The 16,363-nt window shown below is 39.0% G+C and overlaps 2 protein-coding genes across 3 annotated transcripts in view; one reads left to right on the top strand and one right to left on the bottom strand.

Annotated features, from left to right (window-relative positions):
- Positions 1 to 3,548, bottom strand: part of LOC126272565 (alpha- and gamma-adaptin-binding protein p34-like) — a 75,830-nt gene extending 72,282 nt beyond the window's left edge. Inside the window, exons 1-2 of one of the 2 annotated variants that reach the window (XR_007549241.1) lie at positions 3,185 to 3,548; positions 2,065 to 2,255 (exon numbers count right to left, since the gene is read on the bottom strand). Coding sequence is in view for 1 of the 2 variants with exons in the window: in XM_049975487.1 (XP_049831444.1) it covers positions 2,065 to 2,255; positions 3,185 to 3,251 (258 nt within the window). In the remaining variant the exon portion in view is untranslated. The remainder of the gene's footprint in view (positions 1 to 2,064; positions 2,256 to 3,184) is intronic. The other variant, XM_049975487.1, reaches the window with a different exon arrangement.
- A 120-nt stretch (positions 3,549 to 3,668) lies between these two features.
- Positions 3,669 to 5,349, top strand: LOC126272567 (dolichyl-diphosphooligosaccharide--protein glycosyltransferase subunit DAD1). Its single transcript, XM_049975488.1, has 2 exons — positions 3,669 to 3,896; positions 5,124 to 5,349. The coding sequence occupies exons 1-2, from the start codon at positions 3,689 to 3,691 to the stop codon at positions 5,252 to 5,254; spliced, it is 339 nt and encodes a 112-aa protein (XP_049831445.1). The 5' UTR covers positions 3,669 to 3,688; the 3' UTR covers positions 5,255 to 5,349.
- The last annotated feature ends 11,014 nt before the right edge of the window (positions 5,350 to 16,363 follow it).

Genomic DNA, 16,363 nt, shown 5'->3' with positions numbered 1-16,363 from the left:
TCTGACATCAGGATGGTGTGCAACATTTGTGGATTTTGGCAAAGGAGATCACACACAGTTAAGCAGAATGTTTCGCGTGAAATCCAATCGCGAGGCCCAATTTCCTGAACAGTCTGCAACTTATATGGGTGAAAATGGAGATCTTCGGGCAATATTCTCCTGAACAAGCGATCGGACATATTCACAGCTTGTGCTTGACGATGAGATCTTTTTGGGCTACGCAATAGCGCAGCATGAACATTTTCCATGGCTTCCACAAAGTTCTTTCACTTCTTCCCAGTTTGCCATTGCAAACAGAACATGTTGTTTGAAATGCACGTACCTACCTCACAACGGTCCGTTCATTCAGAACTTTCCCATGGCGTTCCAAGATGAAATGTTGCCGAAGTAGATGCTGGGTAGCAATAACAGAGTTATTTTTTAAATAACTTTCAACAGCGAAGGCACAATGCTGTGCACTCCACCACTCCATATCACAGTCACACTCAAACTGGCTGCTCATTAGTACACGAATGCGGCACGAGATGGCACGCATTCTTGCAGTATGTCATTGCACTATGCAAGTCAAATTACACTATGAATGTCATACATGACTTCAGATACTACAATAGGAAATCATCAAGAAGATTTAGGTCAGGTGACCTTGCAGTCGATGGAATAGGACCTCTCCGTCCAATCCAGCGACCAATAAATACAGCACTCAGACGATTGCAGACATCTACAGTGAAGTGAGGCGGTGCACTGTCATTTTGTATCCACATCTTTTCATGAAGAGCCAAGGGTATATTCTCCAACAACTCAGGTATAACTCTTTGCACGAACCTCAAATACAGGTAGCCATTCAGACAGCCAGATAGCAGATATGGTTCAATGAGATTGTCACCTGCAATGTTGGCCCAGACATTCACAGCAAAACGTACCTGATGGTGTGACTCTAGTACAGCGCAGAGATTTTCCTCATCCCACACATCCTGCTGTTTGAAATAACATCACAATTAAATGACTCCTTGTCAGTAAACAGCATGATTTTGAGGAAATCTAGTCGATGAATCCACTGCTGAAGCAACCACTGACACAATGTGAAGCTCAGTGTAAAGTCAGTCACAACCATTGCATTGACTCGTTAGGGGTGATATGGGTATAATTGTTGTTCGTGGAGTACTCGCCACATGCTAGTATGTGCAGCACCCATCTCATGTGCAGTACGTCAAGTACTTGTGGTGGGCTCCGCTGCAACACATTCCAGCACCTCCTCTTTAGAATCATGTGTGCGAGTGACCTCATATTGCCAGGTCTCTCGTTTCTTCTTTCGAATGAACCAGTCTCCCACCTTTGATGATCAAGAGAAAAACTGTCATTGTGATGGATGATACCTAATAAGAAATCGTTCCCTGTACAGCCTTTCAGCAGCAAAACATAGCAGCATACTTTCCCATACACAAGATGCACATCACAGAGTTCTGCAAAACTGTACCGGTACTGCTCCATCATGTTGGACTGTACGTCTCTGAATAGCACTGAGTAATGAATAGGTCTTTTGTTGATTTATAACATGCTCTGTCATATGATACAACAGAGCCACCTTATGGACAAGTAAAGCAAATGTAACCTGCATCATGGCTTCCTAGTAATCAGGCTCATCCTCCTCGTTTCCTTCCAGGAAATAAAGAGTGTACATGTAAATAAACAGCACAATATGTGCAAACTTGTATGTATGTTAGTAGTAAATAAACTGGAAAACAGTAATGCTAGACAACATGATAGACAAGTTTACTTCAGTATCTCCTTAAGATGGCTTCTCTGACTGCAGGTTCCCTTCCTCAAACAGTTCAGTAGTGCATTCCTATTACTGTTACACTTTTGCACACTCTTACAGAAATGATCTGTGTAAGGACAAAGAATATATATAAGAGAAACAATTTGTCTAATGGTTTACATGCCCTGCTAATGTAGTTAATACTGACTGTAAGAAAGGAAAAAGCTTACATTTCCTTCTCAACAATTATGATTAAGAGGACTGATTACTTATTTATCTTTTGGCACATAAAGTAAATAATGTCTCACCCTGTTGCTGTCAAAGTGAACAACTATTGCTTCAACAGAAACAGCAAAATCTTCACTGCCCAAGGTTTTCTTCTCAACAGCACACAGGTTTACATCTGCTGTGTAGTACTTTGTATCTATATGCCAGGGATATGCCTTTATCCCATCTTCCACCTCTGTATAGTCTGGAAGATCCTCTACACCCAGAATTGCTGAAAAATGTGAAAGCAAAGTGAAACTATAACAGTGTTTTGAGAAAGATGAAAGACAACGCATGTATGCATTTTTTTCACTTCAACTGCAGCTCACTGAATGTAAATATTAAAAATTTTGTAACAGACATTAAGAGGTGAGCTGTCAATGACAATATCTGCTTGACAAAGCAACTCCCAAATGCAATTAGTTACAACTGGAACAAAATTGAAAATAATATATTATGACACGGGCTATTGTCTAGGTGAACTAAATTATATTAATCGTACATCATACCAAATACTTTACTCAGTGGACACTCATTAAAATTATACGAATAAAACGGTATAGCATTTCTACAGCGCTTAATTTTGATTTCTAGTGTGAATGTTTATGATTAGTTAACGTAGTGGCTTGCTTGTGAAGTCCAAGAAAAGCAACTGATCCCGGTTTGCAAGTGGCCATGTAAGAAACAAAACTTAAGTCGCCACAAATAGCAAATGATCGTAATGTAACATTGCAATCTCTTTAATGAGAAATGCGAAGCTGAATAAGAATACACAGTAAGGAAGCTACCTAAAAGTAAGCACAAACCCTACAACGTTTTAATATCCATGAATAACTCAGCTCTGCAATATGTTAGCAAACTTTTTACCTATCAGTTTGTGTTCATATTTCGTGGACTGTAATTGAGAGTATCCTCTCTACAACGTGAAATTATATGATATTTAGGGGAATCAAAGTAATGTACATTAACAAATATGATCGAAAAACAAACTCATAACCACAATCAAGACAGTTATTAGGACTTGGGGAACTTCGAATATTTAAACAGTACAATAGCAGCTCTTGATGATTTCATATATTTTATTAACTTTTTGTCAGCAAATATTTATTAAATTCCATGTTATTGACCCCACATCGACAATAATACGAAATGTAAACTTACATTTTATTATATCTTCTGGGTGTGTGCTAGTGCAGCTGGCTATTACTGCACATGGGCGAGACTCCATTGTTTAAATATTTACGAAATCTTTTCTTAAGTGACAAATATAAAAGCAATTCTGTCGCTCCAAATTGATTACTCTGTCAACAGGCAATGATAGTACCAAACTCCAAACGCCGAAATACGCACCACATATTGACTCCTGTTACCTTACAGTATGTGTCATTTTGTGTCACGGCACCAACACATTCCGGACTAGTGCAGATTTCGTTTAAGTTATGCTTGCCTATGATACTTTATTTCCTATGAAATGAAATGACAAAATATGATATGCATAATTATCTCTGCATGTGTGCTAGTTGCAAGATGGTACGCCGTGAGTGATATTAGTGTTCTGTAGAATCGCAGTAGATGTTCGGTTGTTGACGGGTTCTGACGTGAGCAGTTAGCGTTGGAGTTTGTTGTCGTGGCTGTGGTTGCAAAAGCTTATACAAATTAAAGAAAATGTCAACGTTGCAAACTGTGCTGGGTAAATTTTACGTGGAATATGCTAACAACACACCCAAGAAGTTGAAAATAATTGATGCGTACTTGCTATACATATTCCTAACCGGCGTTATTCAGTTCGTGTACTGCTGCTTAGTGGGCACATTTCCATTTAATTCCTTCTTAAGTGGATTTATTTCATGCGTGAGCTGTTTCGTCTTAGGAGGTAGGTGTATTCGTTGGTAAGCACTTATAGTCTGTTAAGAATTTTAGGCCTGTGTAGTAGATAACCATATAACTCCCATTTGTAGCAGTGTAGGCACGTGTTCCTCCAATTTTGAGATGAAAGCACTCTATATGGCGCACTGTACACAGAGGACTATCACTGTATGTCGTGTGTTCGTTTCAGGTTTTAGTTGTGTAGTGCTGTTTAGTCGAAGATTATGTGGCATTGCTGGTAGAAGACTGCCACTGTTGATTTAATATTTTAATACTTTAAGCTGCCTGGGGCTCAATTTCTGGCTCGGATTAGGGGAAAAATATCATTTCTGAGGACAAATTGAAGTATCATTAGGTGGGTGTTACATTTGGCAGTCCCATGTTAACACTTCATTTGTACTGGAAGAATGGGTGATTCTTGCTGACTTTTGATCAGGTATGATTCACAAATTCAGTGCTCTCTTTTTCCATAAACTACGAAGATTGCAAGGGCGTGATTGCCAGATGTAGGAGGGAAGCACCATATGAATGTTTTTTCCATGTTTTAATGGATTTGTGTTTGCAGTGCCCTTGCACTATGGAGGAGGAGTGAGGCTTTCACTAGGGAGAGGGAGTGAAGACACACTGAAAACTATCCATTTCCTTAATTTTCGGTCTTTAGTTCTACATGTACCTGTTGCCATTGAGGCTCATTTATTATTCTTTTATTTATTTCCCCTTAGTAATGTTAATGTTTTCTCTTTTTGCTTGTAACAATTTTTATAGATTTACTTAAATTACTCATGTGCTCTCTTCACAAAGATAAGTGGTTGTTGGGTGAAAGGTGTACTTCTTTTCACTTTATAACATATACACCTTAATACAATACTTAACATTTCTTACTCGGTGATCTTCATCATAGGGAATGTATGAGGCCAGCATTTCATAGAAACGTTTTCATGTGTAACTGCATTCAGGCATTCTTGGTGAAGATATTTGAATTGTCCATATTAAACAGCGATGTGGTTCTTAGCAAGGGTGACAGTAGCATTACAGTTGTCACAGTACTTCATAGAGTTCTCATCTGCATGTAGTTATGTTTTGATATTTTGCATAAAATAATCATGATATGTTAGCAAATTCATTGTTCTTTCTAATAAGCGAAACTCCATGCTGTAAAATCAGCTGTCATAAGTAATGTGTATTAGGGTCTAAATTATTTTTCACTATATCAGATTGTTGTTTTGTTTTTCAGTTTGTCTGCGACTACAAGTCAACCCTCAGAACAAGAGCCAGTTCTATGGCATAAGTCCTGAAAGGGGCTTCGCGGACTTCCTCTTCGCGCACATCATTCTTCATCTTGTAGTTATGAATTTCATTGGATAGCTGTGGCACAAATTTCTATGGCATTTTTGATGTATTTCAAAAATTGTTTTAAAATGATTGCCAAATAAATTTGATATTTGTTTGTCTTAACCATATTTTAATTGTTTGTTTTAATTACTGTGATTTTTAAACAGGCATATGAATTAAGCTTCATAGGAAATTACTATTATTACAGGCCTAATGTATGTATGGATTCCTTCATTACTAGCATGGTTCCATTGTGGGAGGGAGGGTCAACCATACCCCAACCAAACAGTTGATCCAACCATTTATAAAGGGACTTGCGAGTTTGTTTTCTGTTGAATGAATCTGAATCATTACCTTTAGCGCAGTGTGCCATGTCATAATGTAAAATTAAATTGTAACTATAAAACAAATGTTTCAACTAATTTGCACCCATAGAAAAGACTGCTTTTGTTTTTAGTTGGTATTAATTTTACAGTGTGATACCCATAAGGACTTCATTCACTTATATCAGATGTCGGAGAAATAAATGGTTTTGAACCCCACACTTCAGTCAGAGATGTAACAAACCAGTTTTTGAAAGTGTTAACACTGAAGCATAGTTTTGGCTATCATAGCTTTTATAATAGCTCAAAACAAAATGGCAGGAGGTTACTTTAAAATTAACCTGATTCCTTTTCCAGCTCATGACAGATCTGAGGAAATCTGATTATCTAATAATCTTGGTGATGACTTGCTATTAAACACTTTTTAAAAGAAAAATTTGAATAATAGCCAATTATCAACATGAAAAGTGATTAACTGCAAAAGAATGCTTGTATAATTTGCCTAATACATGTCATTTACCTTTGGAGAAATGTTTACAGTACCTGAATGTATTAATTTAGTCAGCTGCATCAACTTAAAGAAATATTTAATTTCCCAATAATTAAAGTTAAGGGACAGCAACAGCTTACAGAGCATAAGTAAATCATTCAAAAACTTAATATAAACTCTTAAAAGCTTTGAATTTCTAATTTTTCCCCCCTTTAATGTCCGTTTCTCTTGTCATATTGTGGAATAGTCAAAATAGCAACTCTTAGAAGACTGCCAGTCTCCTAATCCCAATGCAAGAACGAAGCAGGATTTTGTCAAGGGAGGGGGGTCAGATTTGTTAAAGAGGATCGTACAATGACACATTTTTCATTTATTCTGAAAATTTTCATAAGAACAATAAAAACCATTTTATTCAAAATTGCTCTCTTAGTTTTCACCAAGCAGATATATAATCTCATTAGTTAGAAGTGCTGTACATTGGCAAACCACTAGGAAGCAGTCATGCTCCAATTTCCCTTCCCCATCCAGGTCATTTTACGCCCTTTTTCTTTCAGTGTGGAGTTGAGCTGAGGAAGTGATCTGGAATGCACAAGCACTTTTTTTTTTTTCACCATAATTATCACCAACAGGACTTTCGGAATAGAGAGACCTCTGTTCGACAGAGAAACTGGAATAATTTCTGGTGGCAAAAGTGCAAATGATTGGAATTTATCATTCTTACACTTTCCCAAATTTCCTCATTTAAGTACGCATCTGCCTCTACTTGCAATGTAAGAAATATTTTTTTGCACAATAGAATATCCCAGCAGATAAATGCATGAGCCTAAATGCGAAGCATTTGCATTATTGATTATTTGTCGTACGGCTTTTAGTGCTGAGAGTCTCGAAAGGGGTGCTTGGCTCATCTTCAGTGCAACTCTTTTCATTTAAGCAGAGGGGCTGCAGCTTTATATATTGTCTTATATCCTTGGCCCACCAACCCTTTTTTGTACCTCTCAATGGCAAGCCTTCTCTTTTAACACAACATTAAATGCAAGAAATTGTTATACTGTCGTTCCTACCACATGGTGAATGGCGTGGGTATCACATACCACTACTTGTCATTTCATTCACAAATAGTGCAGGAAAAACAGTTGTCTTACGAGCCTCTGTATGAGCCCTAGTGTCTTGCAGCTTATCTTTGTGGTCCTTACACAAAATTTACATTGGCAGCGGTATAATCATTCTGCAGTCGCCTCAAGTGCTAGTTCTCTAAATTTCTCCAATAGTGCCACACGGAAAGAGCATCATCTTCCCTCTACAGATTCCCATTTGAGTTCATGAAGCATTTCTGTAGTACGTGGGTGTTAGGCCTAATCGAATCTACCGGTTAATAAATCTAGCAACCCACCTCTCAATTGGTTCAATGTCTTCCTTTAATATGATCTGATGAGAAGCCCAAAAACTCAGACAGTACTCAATAATGGGTCTCAGTAATGTTCTAAATCAAAATAAGGATTTGACTGCTGCTCCAACCCAGCCAAAGTCATTATCAAAGAATCCTTGTTTTATATTCAGGCAGTGCCCACAGAATGTAATTGCAAATGCAAGGTGCTATTGCAACTCTATGATCTTATACAAGAGTCACCGAGTTAGGTTCAAATGGATATAGTGTGCAGTTGTTACATTCTTATGAAAATAATGGCCTAGTGTGAAGATTTGCTTGCATCAGACTAGTATTAGAGCTGATGATAAAGTGTCGTTACATATCAATTGACCCAGGGACAATGCTGGAGCTGTGCATGGTTGTGCATGAAAGTAAAGAGGGAAGTACACGAGTTAAGTGTGTTTCACTTTGGTGACTCAGTTTTGGAGAAGGCAAGAAAGTAAATTCAGATAGTAAAGTCATACTGTCCCTCACTAACAAGGAAGAAAGTGGGACTAGCCAAAAGTGACACTACATGCCTACTCAGCAAGCCAGTACTAATGCATTTATAGAGGTTTTTCAAATTTAGACACCTATACCCAGAATACATTTGGTTGTGTATAATTCCCCCTCCCCTACCCTGTTAACTGAAAATACTGATCATGGGTATTTGTTTGGATTTGGGATCTGCATAAGCGACTTCCCCAAGAAGGCGCAAGTAATAGAGACTCTCCGCAATATTTTGACAACCTTTATAAGAAGTAATACAGAATAGTTCGTGATACATCATTCTGTGTACATTTGTTAGATTTCTCTATTTAGCAACATTTGAGCGAAAGCATTTGTTATAATAGTGATCAAATCCTCTCAGACATGACGACACATCCCACTTTTCACACAGATTCCAGACCATGAAAAGAAAAGCTCCATAGCTAGTAAGTTCTATAACTGATCTGTCTGTGGGGAGCCGTTATTTTGCACACCTTTAATTAAGGAGTAATTTCTCTTACACATCCTTATATAAGGAATGATTTCTTGGGTTCAAGTAAATTAAATAATTCTAAATTACAAGAAAAGACAACAAGATTAACGACTAAAAGCCATAAACATGTACACTGTCTAAAACCATTTACAAAATTAAGGTTTTGGTTACATGTTAATATAAAGTCTTTATGTAACGATGATACACACTTTGAGGAATCAGGAACTGTCTTATCAGAATACACATGTGAGGCAATACTGACCCTACAACTTATCTTAGAAGATAGATTAAGGAAAGGCAAACCTACGTTTATAGCATTTGTAGTCTTAGAGAAAGCTTTTGACCATGTTGACTGGAATACTATCTTTCAAATTCTGAAGGTGTCAAGGGTAAAACACAGGGAGCAAAAGACTATTTACAAGAAGCAGTGGTCAGGAAGGGAGTGAGACAGGGCTGTAGCCTATCGCCGATATTATTCAATCTGTATATTCAGCAAGCAGTAAAAGAAACAAAAGAAAAATTCGGAGTAGGAATTAAAATCCACAGAGAAGAAACAAAATGTTTTAGGTTTGATGAGACTGTAATTCTGTGAGAGGAGCAGGGAGAATAGGTGGTTACATTGGCAGAGAGTGGCAAATAAACAGGATGGGAGATGAGAAAGGGGAGGAGATGATAGGACAGAGGGGGTGGAAACTGTTGGATGAAGGGTGTGGGGACAGTAGGTTACCATAGGTTGAGGCCGAGATAATCATAGGGGTGGAGGATAACTTTCATCTGCACAGTACAGAAAAACTGGCGTTGGTTGGGATGGGGGATCCACCAGATGGCTCCGGTAGTGAAGCAGCCATTGAAATCAAGCAACTTATGTTCAGCTGTATGTTGTGCCACGCGATGGTCTATGTTACTCTTGGGCACAGCTTGCCAGTGACTGTTCATCCTGGTGGACAGCTGGTTGGTATCCGTAACAATTTAAAAGCTGTACAGTGATCGCAACAGAACTGGTAAAGGACATGGCTGCTTTCACAGGTAGCCGTCTCTGATGGAATAAGATAAACCTATGACAGGACTGGAATAGGAAATGCTGGGTGGGTCGATTGGGCCGGTTTTGCACCTTGGTCTTCCACAGGGATATGGTGCATTAGGCAAAAGGTTCGGATTGGGAGTGGCATAGGGATGGACTAGGAGGAGGGGCAGGAAGTATCTCAAGTAGGATGTCCATCATTTGATGGCATAACAATAGGTAATCAGAGCCCTGGCAAAGGATGTGGCTCGGTTGTTCCAGTTAAGGATGTACTGGGTTATGAAGGGGACACTCCGTGATGGCTGGTTCTTGGAGGTGGTGGGAGGATTGGGGGTGTGAGGAGAAATGGCACTGGAGATCTGTTTGTGGACCAGGTCTGGAGGATAATGTCTGTCTGTGAGGACCTTGGTAAGAGCCTCTGCATACTGAGCAAGGTAGTTTTGTCACTGCAGATACGCCATCCCTGAGGGGCCCAGCTATATGAAAGGGATTTTTTAGTGTGAAAGGGATGACAGCTATCAAAATGCAGGTACTGTTGGTGGTTTGTGGGTTTAATGTGGACAGAGGCGCAGATGGAGCCATCAGAGAGGAGGTGGTCAACATCTAGGAAGGTGGCACACAGGGTTGAAGAGGACCGTGTGAAGTGGATGGGAGAGAAAGTGTTGAGCTTGGAAAGGTATGACGATAGGGTGTCTTGGCCAAGTCCAGATCATGAAGATATCATCAATGAACCTGAACCATACTAGAGGTTTGGTGTTTTGGGAGGGTAGGATGGTGCCATGCGGGTAGCCATGACTGTGCCACAGATTTTTTTATATATCTTCCCTTCAAAGGCCAAGTAGTTGTGGGTTAGGATAAAATTAGTAAGGTGTTTTGAAGCATGAGGTAGTGGGTTTGGAGTCTGAAGGACTTTGGGAAAGATTGTGTTCAATAGCGGTAAGGCCTTGGGCAAGAGGCATGTTGGTGTGTAGTCGAGGTGGCATCAAGAGTGACAAGTGGAAATCCAGGACGTAGAAGGGTGGGGATTGAGGAGAGTTGGGGAAGGTAGTGGTTGATGTGTCAGCATGGGAAGCTAGATAACAGGCAATTGGTTGGAGGGCCAAAATTCTTTCAATAGGATACAATAAGAAGCCACAATGGGGTGTCAAGGATTGATGGGTTTGTGGATTTTGGGGAGCAAAAGGAAGGTGGGTGTGCAGGATGTCATAGGGTGAGGAGAGAAATCGATTCAAGGGAGATGTTCTGGGAAGGGCCTACCGGAAGAGTTTATAGGTGGAGGAGTCAGAACTGGCAGAGGCCTCCTGCCAGGTAGTCACTGCGATTCATAACAACAGTGGTGGAACCTTTGTCTGCAGGTAAGACGATTAGGTCATGATTGGTTTTGAGGTTGTGTATGGCTGTTCTTTCTTCTGCTGAAAGTTTGGGGTTCTGAAGAAGGGACCTGGGGAAGGATGGTGAGCCTAAACTGGAGGTAGGAATTCCTGGAAGGTGACCAGCAGGTCGTTAAGTGGGAGGGAGAGATCACAGTTGGATGGTGGTATGAACTGGAAGAGGGAGGGTTCGGTGTTGGATTTAGGGTAGTTTTGGATGGAGGAATTGGCAGTAGAGAAGTGCTTCCATTGCAGGAATCAGGAGGAGGAGAGTAGGTCTTGGTTAAATTTGGGTGTAGGGCTATAGACAGGCCTGAAACTTCTATGGAGATGAGGGTTTTGGTGGAAAGTTTAAAACAGTGTTATGTGGATGTTTTGGCTCTGGGTTTGGTGGATAGTTGGCAGGGAGTTTAGGGGATGTGACAAGTAGAAAAGATCAGCTAGGCAGAATGGACGAGGAGAAACACTGGGTACAATAGGGGATGGATATGGTGCTCCGAGGTGGCAGTAGGATACCAGCAGGTTGGATAACTGATGGAGGTGGTGTATGGAGTAGGGATCACTTAGAGTAATAGCATTTGTGGATGGAGCAAAGGTGGTTCTGGGATGCCTGTGCCACGGAGATGTACTTTTGCAGTACCAGGTTTGTGAGGGCCATGAATTGGCAGAATCTGAAATGGTGTAGGTCATTGTGAAAGGAGGGGTGGGATCCAGAAAAAGGAATCTTTACAGTTAGGCCATTTGAGAGGATTCCATGATGTAGGCAGCATTTGAGAAACAGGATGTGGGACTAGGTTTTAGCCAGGGAAACAGGAATGACACAAAAATGCACAAAAAAAAGGGTGTTGACCATTGTGAGAGGATCTGGATAGGTGAAAAGATGCATAAAAATGCTTAAAAATATGTAAAGAGACACAAAAACACGAACATATACACTTTTAAATATTGAAACAATGTTCAAGCCAGAGAAGAAAACAAGGGAACCTGGAGATTAAATGTACTGGGTATCTACTCCTTCTTAGCATTCCCATTTCTTGAAAACTTTGACCAAGCTTTTTCAGATGAAATTCATTAAGAATTTTAATTACTATATTTTTAAAATGTTCATAAGTTTATGAGTACAATTCATAATAAAATTCATACATTCATAGTATCTTGTTCTTGCCAACTGTAGTGTTACTAGAGACATATTTTAGGGAGTTTTGATAGTTTACATACGTCACATGAAACAAATTCCGTACTAAATTTGACACCTGTGATCTACATCTGTATTTTCCTAATCATTGTGGAGATATATTGTTTAAGAAAATTGTTACCCTGAATTCCAGTGTTTGTTTATGTCATTAGAAAAATATGTACCTAGCGGAATAATTAAGAATAGTAGAGATCCCTCCTTGGTAAACAAGAAATATCAAGAATTTCCTCGAGAACAGCACCTGCTGCATAATCTGTACAAACCAAAGCACAAGTCTACTCATAGGCAGATTACTGAAACATATAAACGTAAGAGAAGGGCATTGTGTAAATACTACAGTAACTTATCACTGTGAAATGTTATCAAATGAACTACCTTAAAACCCCAAAATACTGTGGTAGACTGTCAGTGGCAGTGTCCTGATGCTTGTGGATGGTATAGTTAGCAAAAGTAGCAAATCAAATCCAAAAAATTAAATTCCATCTTCAAATGTTCCTTCACAAAGGAAAATATAGGATAGAGGAAATAACATTGATTTGATGTGTATAGACTTTAGAAAAGCATTGGATTCAGCACCACATTGCTGCTTCTAAAGAAAAGCTAGCGATGGATTACATAAAGATTTCCTGTAGAGGAGAGGTTGTAAAATGTTATTTTGGTGTAATTTGCGCTTTGTCCCAAGACAGCATAACAGGACAGTTTATGTTCTTGTTATACATTAACGATTGAATGGACAGTAATTTGAGGCTTTTTCCATGATCCAGTTATTGGGAAAAAAATAATAAATAAATCTGGGAAAATATTAATATCCCAATACACCTCAATCAAATCAGTCTTTTTCAAAGCTGGAACTTCCTCTCAATGCAGAGAAAGGCAAAGGTTTGGACTTCACAAAAATGAAAGTGTGTAACCCTTAACTAATGTATTGCTAAGTGACAAAGAATGGAAAGCCAAGGCTGGAGTAACCAGTATGAAAAGGATAGATCGCTCACATAGAGAAATGTCGTGTCGCAGACTGAAACAATGAAAAGACCACCGCACTTTTAGCTTTCAGACAAAAAGATAAGATCCTCCTCCAGAAGTAGAAAAAAACATGCACACACCCTACTGTCTACAGTCCCACTGGCCAAACTACAGGCCGTGCCTGCATCTGACATGAGAAACAATCGGGGATTGGTTATTGGAGTAAGGAGGCGGCATAGGGTGAGAAGGGGAGAGAGAGCAGGTTAACGGTGGGGAAGCACGCATGTGGTAAATGACAAGTAGTCAGCCATAACATACAAATACTTGGGAGTGCGGAGATATGAAGTGGAACAACAGTGACCACAGAACCTCAACTGTAGTCCTTTAGGGCACAACTACAATTATTCTTCAGCATTACACATCCTATATGGTGTGGGCCATGCTGATAAAATTAGGTACATAACAGCTCCCACTGAAGCCTGAAAGCAATCATTTATTGCACATTCCATCTGTAAATGGAATAGGAATAATTGTAATACAGAGTTAAAATAAAAGCACCCACTGTCATACACTTCAGTGCTGCACATATAGATGTACATCCTCTGCCACACAACCATAAAGTGGCTTGCCGAGCAGAAATGTGTGTGTCTATAACTGACCTTTATGTTATCAGTAAAAGTAGATGAACCAAAGTCAACTTAAAAGATTCAAATATAGTGACAGAATGAAACTGGGATCATTCTCAAAATGGGATGTTTCTCTGGAAAGTACCCTGATATGTTGCACTGATTCTATTGAGGGGATGCTAAAAAAATTTACTTGTGTTAAATAATTGCAGTTTAGGACAAAAAAAGTTGCCTAATGGATGTCTTAAAAAACTTGAGGGGTTGAGGAAAATCATATTTCCAATTTTTTGTGATTAACAATGCAAAAAATTCTTTAAACTTAAATTGGAACAAAGATTATACTTGTGCCCTTACTTGTATCCTCACTGCAAATGGGAGTTATTGGTGTCTCTCCCAGATCGGTCATCTTGTTTCTCATTGCTGGATAGTGTTGATGCATAAAATCTTTATTTATTCCCCCTAAAATGATGACTGCTGTTACACCCCCCCCCCCCCCCCCCCACACACACACAAAAAGCTTTTCCATTCTTATACATGGATCTGATATGTGCTTTAAGTTCTTTAAATATTTAAAATCTGTGGGGCACCACATACAAAACAAGTATTTAAGAAGTAAATTTGAATACAAAAATTTCATTGACAGAATGATTGATTGTGGATGAGTATGCTGAACATAATCAAACCTTCACTTTCTTCATAGAGCTATATTTGATGTAAAGGAGAGACTTTTGCAGCACACAATCACGTTAAGGGGTTCCAAAAAGGATTTCATTCAGCTTTACAAAGAAAGAGAAATGAAATACTTAAATCACTTAAGTTTAAGTACAAATCTGGATGGTGAGAGAGAAAATGAATCAAATGACTATTCACAGATGCATTGCTTGCATAATCAGTGAGCTCATAAATCTGATGGGCAATTTTCATCCTTAGTGGCCAGTATATTTCCAAGATGGTAATCTTTGGAAGGAAGGTGATGTTATCTTCAATGAACACTACTGAGGAAATTTAGAGAACCGGCATTTCAAACTGACTGCAGAACAAGAAGGTTATACGCGTCTTTGAGTGCACGGTGAATTCTTACTTTGGAAAGAGATGGCTCAAAGACTTTGCATTAGGTTTAGCATGAAAAATGGAATGAAGTGCAGCATCACATTCGAAATGTTGACTGGCTTTTAGTGAATCTACTGTAAGACAAAAGTTCATAAATAGTAAAAATGTTTCAAAGAGGGTCCAGAAGATACTGAAGACGATGACTGCCCTGGATTCCCTAAGATGTCAAATACTGACGACAATGCAGTAGAAGTAAAAAGAAAATTGTTCTAGAAAATCACCAAACCACCATCTGTGTCGTCTCTGGTGATGTCAGCATATCTTTTAGTTCATGTCATGCAATTTTTTCAGATATTCTGGGCATGAAACATGTAGCAAAAAGTTTGTGCCAAAAATGTTGAGTTTCTACCAAGAAAGACATCCCATCACCATTGCATCCAAAGAAGGTTATAACAGATGACAAAACATGCGTATACAGGCATGACATTAAAACCAAGGCCCAAACGTCCCAACGGAAACAGCCTGAACAGCCAAGACTGAAAAAAATTCGATATGTTCAATTATATGTGAAAGCTTTTCTCACTGTCACGAGTTCCCGCTTTATGGTCGCACGGCCAATAAAGAATACTACCTAGGAGTTATGTGCTGTTTGCATGAAGCAATCTAAAGAAAATGACCAGCATTGTACCGAAACCTTTTGAGGAAACTGCATTGTGTTAATATTCATGCTCACACCTCAATGTTTATTTGTGATTTTTACACAAAAAAGAAAATTGTTATGTATTTACACCATTTTTTCTATTCCCGAGGCTGAAGAGAACCATTAAAGGGACATCATTTTGCCATCATTGATGAGATAAAAACATAATCTCTGAAGGAGCTGACCACCATAACAAAAAGTGAGTTCCAGAAGTGCTTCCAAGATTGGAAAAAATGCCGGCACAAGTTTATTTTATCTGAGGGGGGAGTACTTAGAAGGAGACAAAGCTGATGTTGATAAATAAAAAACCTTGGTTTAAGAAAAACAAAAATTACCATTACTTTTGGATCACATCTCATGTAAACAGTCATTTTTCTGTCGCACTTTTTGCGAGTGGAACTGGAGAGGAAATGACTAGTAGTGGTACAACGTACCCTTCGCCAAACTCTATACGGTGTCTTGTAGAATATGTATGTAGACGTCGATGTAATTCATGTATCAATTTGCCAAGGATAGCTTGCTTGTGCCAATAGTATTCCTGAATTGTCTTGGCTATTCCCACATTTTGAAGGCTCTCATTTTTTCCATTCTTCTTGAGAGAAATATACATATTTTAATTCAATTGCAGCTACCCAGTTTCTTCTATAGCCCTTCCCCACCCCTAAAATAATTTAACCACCCAACTGAAACACCTGTTGCTTTCTACAAGAACCAAAACTGAAGGTCAAGGAGGCAGGCAGTTTTGTAGGTAAGGTCTGATTTACCTTTGAAATTGCTGGAAGGAGTGTCTGAGCTGCGGTTCCATTTTTGATCAGTCATACTTCACCATTTCTTTAAAGTAATCTCATTATGAATGATGACATCTCAGCAAGATAATGGCTTCCAAGGCTTCACAGGCTTGAACCTTTTTAAGCATTTACACAATCTTGTAGGCACTACATTGAGAGAAAACTTTGATAAACTCACTTTTGCTATCAGCTATCTCTTCTCAATAGCCCCTAATACCAGGTTTTTTGA

Source organism: Schistocerca gregaria, chromosome 5 (assembly GCF_023897955.1).
Source record: "Schistocerca gregaria isolate iqSchGreg1 chromosome 5, iqSchGreg1.2, whole genome shotgun sequence".
In the NCBI taxonomy this organism is placed as follows: domain Eukaryota; kingdom Metazoa; phylum Arthropoda; class Insecta; order Orthoptera; family Acrididae; genus Schistocerca; species Schistocerca gregaria.
This window is presented reverse-complemented; position numbering and strand designations above follow the sequence as displayed.

Coding starts and splice junctions, on each gene's coding strand:
- LOC126272567 (XM_049975488.1), top strand. CDS start 3,689: ATGTCAACGTTGCAAACTGTGCTGGGTAAATTTTACGTGGAATATGCT. Junction 3,897..5,123: donor GAGCTGTTTCGTCTTAGGAG/GTAGGTGTATTC, acceptor TTTGTTTTTCAG/TTTGTCTGCGACTACAAGTC.